Here is a 7858-nt window from a genome sequence, read left to right on the forward strand (position 1 = left end):
AAAAAGCACTGGCCTATTTAGAATACAGCTACATAATACATATATATAACACAGTATAATACAGAAAATTGGATGCTTATGCACAAAACATCTGACTGTAGGAGACTGTGAATATAAAAGCTGGTGCTTTTATGCATCAGCAATTTTTAGCTAAAGATCCCAGACTAAATTTGGACAACAGCTGCAGTTTCTTTCATCACTGCAGTACCATCACACGATGAAGTGCTGTGCACTCCCAGACTATCACAAGAGAAAAGAGTACTTCTTTGCAACTTACTGGTTGAGTTACTGCGAGTCCGTAGACATGCAGCTTTATTGTGCAGAAAACCATTTTGTATTTCGAAAGGCTTTTCCTTACAGGTTGGTGTTTCCTTAAAAAAATAAAAAAAAATAAGTTGCTGAAAATGATCTAAACTTGAAAATAAAATTTCTCCTAATTCGTCTTGCATAAATTTTAGTTTGAATCAAAAAGCATGGAGAAAAATAAATTATTGAAAATCAACAAGATAATAAAGGAGAAAATGATTATAATTTGCCCAAGTAATAAGATAGAAATAGATTCAGGGTTTTATGCAAAATGGACAGAAAATTGATTTGAAATCTCCAGTTGGCTCAGACAGGCAAGTATTTTGATGTGTGGGTAAACTGTAGCCATACTTGCTTAATATCTTGAAATAACTTATGCTTTTGTGTCATTGGTCTCTATCACCTCAGAAAGGCCTCAGCTTTGCAGTGGGGGATAGGCATCTAACTTTTCATTTCAAAGAGATACTTTTTAGTCAAAATATGATCCAATTGCTTAAAAACCTTTGTGGACTAGGCTTTAGTGTTTTGCAAAGATTCAGCCCCTTCTACTTGGAAACTCTTTGTTGCTTTGGAAAATATGGCCACTAATTCTAGCATTTTAGAATCTGCACATGAAACATTCAGCTCTCTAAATGCAGGTTTTTAGAACAGTTTGAAAACAAATAAATTATCACATCTGATAAGAGTTGATGTTGGGAATAATTTCTGGATGGGTATGGTTCCTGAAAGTCCTGCTTCTTTTGCAACATGGGGAATGCCATTGAGCCCGAGGGAATCACAGTTTAAGGAAAAGCATTACTAAATACAGACAGCATATGAAAACTGAAATATAGTAGACATCCAAATGTAAAAGAGGTTTGCTCAGCAATATTCTGTAGGGGGTAAGAAGGCCACAACAGCAGCATCAGAGCAGGATCTATGTGTTCTACTCTGTCTGGATCCAAACAAGACAAACACTTTCTTCCAGAAGCCTGACTTGGAGATACCTCAAGAACTAATGAATGATAATTTTCCTCTTCGACAGCAGGTGGAGGCATTGTCAAGTAGCAAAATCCTACTAGGGCTTTCCAGTCCCATTCCCTTAGGACATTCTTCAAAATAGAAATGCGGAGAAGATAAAGAGGCATTTTGAAAACGATTTTGCAGTGTTTCTCTTGCCAAGCCAGCTAGCTTGAAAAGCCTTTGCTATTAACCCTTAATTAATTTGGTGCAGGCTTTAAATGCACAAGTCACCTGGCTGCCACTCGGGTGGCACTATGCTACAGGCGTTTAATGTAGTTCATCTCTGGACACTTAGACTTTTAAAGGAGAGAAAACAAACAGAAATCTTGACAGAATACAGCAGACATCTGGGTGAGACAGTTCACTGGTGTATTAGGACGAGGCGCACTCAGACCTGATAGCAGCTCCAGTCAGGATTTCTTTCTCAGCCTAGGATTATAACATAGCTTTCTGTGTGACCCATTTGCAGATAACAGAAAGTGCCTTTTTCTCCTTGAATATCAAGATATGGACTCTGCAACAAATCTCTTTCTGAGTTCTATCATCTCCGAAGTGGTAAATGTGTGGTAGGGGACTAACTCTGTGCAGTAATCATCCTCCAGAATTCCTCCAGAATTTGCAAGCAAAAAGCCTTTGGTGCCATCTGGTTGGGATGCGAATGAGAGGCCTGAAATGCAAGCCTGAAATGAAGTGTTTCTAATCCAGTGAAACGGACTCCGTGAAAGAAAGATCAAAAGGGTTTTCCATGGAAAGACTTGGTGATAATCCAGGGTTACTGACCTGCTAACACTGCCTCCTGTTCCCCTCTCTCTGTAACAGTAACATTCACTGTGGGAGGTTTTTAGATCCTAGACCCACAGAACTACTTCAGTACAGTGCCTGTTGTCTGTCTTCTGGATTCATGGATCTTCCCTTAAATCCACCTCTGTCTTTGCTCAACTTCCAAATGGAAAATTAACATTGGCAAGCTAAGTGTTTCTAAAAGGAGGGGTCATACAGCTCTTGCTAGAATTTCCCAGGGGCTTGGCCTCCATATCGTCTGTTTATCTGGGGAAACAAAGCTATGCTGAAAGTCGCCAGAGTCTGACCACAAGAGGTTTGGGATTTTGTCAGGAAGAGCAAAACCATGTTCTTCAAACGCCTGATGCACAAATTCCCCCTCTCTCTCAAGTTAATTTCAAATCACCCCACAGCTTGTGGGAGTGGACCACAAATTTCATACTTACTTTGCTAGCCATCATGATGTTCACCAGCCGTGTTGGGTGAATGAGAGTTTCAGCCTCTTTGCTGGACAGATCTTTAAGTGATTGTCCATTTAGTGTTAACAGTTCATCCCTTGGGCTCAGACATCCATCCCTTAAAAAAAAAAATAGAAAAAGGAACACATTTGCATATTGCTTTACAAAGAACGGTATGGCACTATTGTGCTATGTGTCTCACTAAATGAGGAATCAGCTGCAATCCTTCCTTTGCTTGAAGAGAGGTGCTGTGAGATGTCTTGATGTGTGGTACACCCCACCTCCTGCTAGGATTTTCCCTTGCTGCTGCTCTCTTCTGCTCTGTCCTTGTGATCAGTGACTGCCTTTCCACATACAGCTTACATTTCAGCAAAATATTCGTCCTCTCTTAGCATCCTGCATTTACATGTTGCTTTATTCCCTGTCAGGAACTTTGTCTTACATTGCTAGGCTGGTGACATCCTACATTGCCCTTTAATAGGGCAACTATTTGAAAATTTGATGTTATGTATAGTCTTTCATTCTTCCAGGTTTTGTTTCTTAGTGTAATTGGGAAGCATTAGACCCCTGAATGTTCACAGTTTTATTTTTCTAGAATCTTGACCTGTCTGTCCAACTGGAAGTGGTGTAACGAATGATTCCAAACATCTCAGCCTTTCCCTGAAACTAAGCTTCAAGGCATAGCTTGTCACAGAAAGCTGGTCATGCAAAATCTGTGCAGACAAATGGCTCCCTAATAAGCCTGCTGACTCCACTTGTACGTACCTGTTTGCTGCTGTTCCAGCAGGCACGTGGCAGCCTGTGAGCCCCTTCCAGAGAGATGCATATTTTGGGCTCCTGGAGAGCTTTATTCCTGAGCTGCTGTTCCCTGTGGTTGCACATAGCCTGCAGATGCAGCTGTCCTATTCAGAAGATGAAAGGTTGCATGAAAGAAAATGTACCAAGGATGTTAAAAGTTACTTAGTTATCTTGAACCTTTTTAAGAAATACAGAAAGTGCTCTTGTTCTTAGAACCAGATTGCCTCCAAGTAGAACAGGAACAGGCCTTTAGCACTATGCAGTTGTGAAAGAATAATTGTGTTATTGAGTCAGTGTTTAAAAAAAGTTGTTTTCCTAAAGGCTTCAGTGGCTTCTGGCTACAAGAGGGAAGTATCAGAATAGAGTGTTCCTTTACATAGAGGGGAAGAGAACAGATGATAGACTTTTCATAGTAACTGGATAAATTTTGTCTACGTTAACTATTGTAAGGGAGGAAAATAAACGTGTCAGAAAAGGAAATACTCTGGAAAACAGAAGAGGTCTGAATGGAAAATAAGTGTATCCAAAACACTAAAAGCTCCACCCCTGCTGCTGCCTTGTTAAGAGGAGGCAGGGGAGCAGAGAGGTCTGCAAAAGTGCAGATTCTTTGTCCACTTCAGACTGGTTGAGGTTGCTGTAGTCTGTGTGTTGCATATGGAGGACTAATTACAAGCACATTTTTAACAGAGTTATGAATCATTAACAAATGGCCATACAGAAAGAGAAATAGTGTCTTAAGTCATATGAGTAAATAAACAAGGAATGGATTGACTCAGCACGTGGAGGACAGCACATTCATCTAGAAAATACACTCCTGCAGCACATATGCACGTATGCTTAAAAATATAAAAGAGACAAGAAAAGCTGGAAAGTTAGCACACAATTTCTTTTCCATTTGCTTAGTAAATCTCCTAATTCAAGTATTAACTCATTCTGCTCCTAACTGAACCCACCTCCTCTGCCCTCGCCAGCCTCTCCATACTCCACAAAGTGAAGAGGGCTCTCAGTGTATCCTGGATCCAGGCTTGTTCCCAAGAGATTTGTATGACTGAGGTATAGATTTCTGAAGGGGAGGCAAATTTCATATGTTAGGACAGGCCACAAGACATAGTGGTGGTCAACTGTCTGTATTGCTCCCAGGTCCCCTGGTCAGAGTGGCACGAACTATTTCCAGTAATTTGTAGTCCTTTAATAGCACAAGGAAAGCTGTGTAACCATCTTCTTCACCATCAGTAGGGGTTAGAGTTCATCCAGCTCTGAGGGCTAAAATCATTATGTCCTTTGACCACAAATCAATAGGCATCACATCATACCTGACTGACAGCAAACACAAACTTCGAATTTACAGCAATGTCAATAAAGTTCATTATCTTGTGAGCTGACTGTTGAAGCCTATTTCCCATTCTGAAGCTTGCCAGAGTAAATCTAAGTCTGTGAATGAATGAAGTATTTAACTTGGAGCCCTAGGCTCAATGCAGGCTGAATTCAGTAGGTAATGGATAAGGGCTATACTTGTATTGACTGACCTGCTCACTCGGTGGGCTTGTTTGCATTCCAGATGGTCTGCCATTAATGAGGAGTGTCTGAATTTTTACGAAGACTTTTCTGTTCATGAAGAGTGCTTCTAGTGAGTAATGGGTAAGTGTATAAGCATGGACAGAATTCTATCTTAAACCAGATTGTTTGAATTCTATATTTACTTTTCACCCAAGGTAAATATCTTGGGAAATACATAACTGAAATCAGGACTACGTTGTGCTCTTTTCTATCTTGTGTCACTGTTTTGAAACTTTTGGTGTGATAACAAAATAAAGATTAGAATTCAGGTGTCTTAAAGTTTCAGACCTTGAGTAGCAAAATATGTCAGCTACCTTTTCCGTTTATTTACATTGGTCCTTTGTTTTAGGTATCAGTAAGAAATTACAGGCCAGATTCTGCATACATGAAGCATCCATTAAACTCACAGTTTTCAGTAGGGTTGTTGAAAAACATGAGAACTGTAAGATATGTAGTAAAGGTAGGAAATTATTCTGTTGGTATTTTGGGATGTCAGCTGATCATGGATTGGGGTTGAAGTGAAAGAATAATTGTATTATAGAGTCAGTCTTTTAAAAAGTTCATTGTTTGGGTTTTTTTTTTCTGCAATCAGAGCTCAAATTTGGATTTGCCATCTTCTCTTGTTAGGAGTCTTTACTATTGCATACTGCTCCCTTAAAATAGCTATGTGTCCTCTCATATATACTGGTCAGGCATGCGCACAGAAATCTGCATAGCTGTTAGCTCTTCATTTTGTTCTTGATTTTAGCTTAATGTTGGGCCTTTTCAGACTGTCCCCAACTCCTCTCTGTTAAGAGCACAGGCATGCTTATACCTTCCTAAATCTTGTTCATGGTGTTTATAAAAATCCTCATAATTAATTGTCCAGAAGTTATTTGGCTTCAATCAGTTTCACAGGACATCACAAAGTGCAGTGGGTTTGGCTCTGAAGTTTTTCATTGCAGTACCACATAAATCCTTTGGGAAAGGAGTTTTATTTTGTACAATGGGGCACAGGCCAGGTGGGAAATTAGGGATTGTATTGGGTCATACATGTGAAATGACACCAAGTAAAATCTGATATGAATATTCTTTCCCAAAGCAATAAGTTGTATGCACTTAGTCAGAAGGAAATTAGAGGTTAAATCTGTTGTACACTGCAGAAAAATCTTGGGAACAATGTTTGTTTAAATCTGTAGTCATTTTACCAAGTTGCACTACATTTGAAATTAGCTCCGTGTGTCAATCCTTTCTGCAATTAATTTGTGTGAATCATTTTAAAAAAGAATAAGTTTTTATGGGGCTGGAGGGACATGTGGCAAATATCTGTATGTTGTCAGCATCTATGCTTTTTTTGCACTTTTTTGGGTCCTGGATATAGATCACTACATTCACATCCAAGTTATTGCAACATGACAGAAAATTAATAAAAGCTGTTCTTTAGAAAAATAAACATTTGACCAGTTCATGTGCCAGCAGTCAATTTGCTTTGGGTTTTGTTCTTTAATATTTTTTATTTCCTGTCTCATTATTTTATGCATAGAAATACTGCTGATGGTTCCAAGAGTAAAGACAGCATTTATTTTGCATCCTACTCCTTTTTAAAGTGTTCTGTTTGTTCTGAAAAGTGATTTGTAGCTCTGAACGTAATGAATGCTGAAAATTTGCTAAAATAAAGTTGGCAAGTGGATTCTAGGTCAGCCTTGCCTTGTCTTTATTAGGACATATGTTTAAACACATATTTGCTGTAAGTGAATAAAATCTCTCTGCTTATTAAGGGGCTTTTGCCACCTTCAAGACTCTGAGGAAACTTGTATCAGCATTATAATATCCACTCATGGCTTTGAAAACAAAATGAAGAAAGTCTGTGGGAGTGCATTATAAGCAAAATACGTCTTTAAACTGAATCTGCTTGGCTGCACAATGAAGAGTAAAGCTCGAGTTCAAGAGACTTCTTGAATGCAATTTTGTCACAGGTGAGAGTAGATTAATTTTTCATGTGTTTACTTCTGGAAAAGTAATTTGTGTTTCCAGGCCAGCTCTCCTGCTCCCCGACTCTTTTTTTTTTTTGTCATGCTAAGTGCAAAGCTTTTGAGGATGTTTTTCTATCTGCCATTTAAGAGATTTCTTTTCCCTTCATGCTTTCATTAGGCATTTCTAGCCTACAGTCCCATCTCAAAACATCTAATTCCAGATGTTGTTTAGAAATAAGGGTAACCATGGCATCTGTGGAAAGCTGAAAAACTTTTGTGTGCTCTTAACATAAAACACAGTGGTTAGATTGTCTGAAATGAAGTAAAGTATTATACAAGGCTAGTTCAAGTAAGGTCTTTGACTCAGCTAACCAAGTGTATGACAATGAGGTGATTGACTGCTGGTTTAAGAAAAAAAAAAAAAGGACCAAAAAATAATCTAACAACAGTACAATAATGAATTTAAACATTTAGCTTTCTGACCTCCTGACTGTGAAATGGCTGGGATTTCCAGGGGAAACAGTAAGAGAATACAGTCTTTGGGGATTTTCTTCAATAACCATTTTACTTCTGCATCTATTTTAGCAGAGGAAAGTCCAGATTCTGTCTGGCATAAACTGACATGACTCCACTGACTCTGACAATGCCTTGGTCTTTCCAAAATATTTATAGTAGATGTAATTCATTTTCCCAGCAACATATTCCCTTTGCAATTAATTAAATGGCAGAAGCTAGAAAGCCTTTGGATGATGCAAGAAACGTGGCATGGGATTAAGATTCTGCCCAAGGCAGATGATTCAGTATATCAGATGTTACAGATGAACCTTTTCACCAATCATTTGGCCTTTGGTATGTTTTTCTGGGAGTCTTTGCCCTGGCACACATTTTGCATCACACACTGTCTTAGCATAGCAGCCTCTTCCCCAACTTACTTTGGAGATAACATGGCCCCAGTGTCCCAAAAGCAAGAAGGCCAGGAAGACAGAGGGAGAGAACAAGTAGGAA

The 7858-nt window shown here is 39.0% G+C and overlaps 1 protein-coding gene across 3 annotated transcripts in view; it reads right to left on the bottom strand.

The window, feature by feature from the left end:
- Nucleotides 1-7858, bottom strand: part of IL16 (interleukin 16) — a 46555-nt gene that overhangs the window by 17991 nt on the left and 20706 nt on the right. For 2 of the 3 annotated variants that reach the window (XM_062629958.1, XM_062629967.1), the window contains 3 exons: nucleotides 3312-3448; nucleotides 2535-2664; nucleotides 278-371 (listed from right to left, as the gene is read on the bottom strand). In XM_062629958.1, the coding sequence (XP_062485942.1) occupies nucleotides 278-371; nucleotides 2535-2664; nucleotides 3312-3448 (361 nt within the window). Of the gene's footprint in view, nucleotides 1-277; nucleotides 372-2534; nucleotides 2665-3311; nucleotides 3449-4297; nucleotides 4408-7858 lie in introns of all 3 variants that reach the window. The other variant, XM_062629978.1, reaches the window with a different exon arrangement.

Source organism: Pezoporus occidentalis, unplaced genomic scaffold (assembly GCF_034315485.1).
Source record: "Pezoporus occidentalis ecotype Australia unplaced genomic scaffold, CSIRO_AGI_Poc_V1 ctg11, whole genome shotgun sequence".
Classification (NCBI taxonomy): Eukaryota; Metazoa; Chordata; class Aves; order Psittaciformes; family Psittacidae; genus Pezoporus; species Pezoporus occidentalis.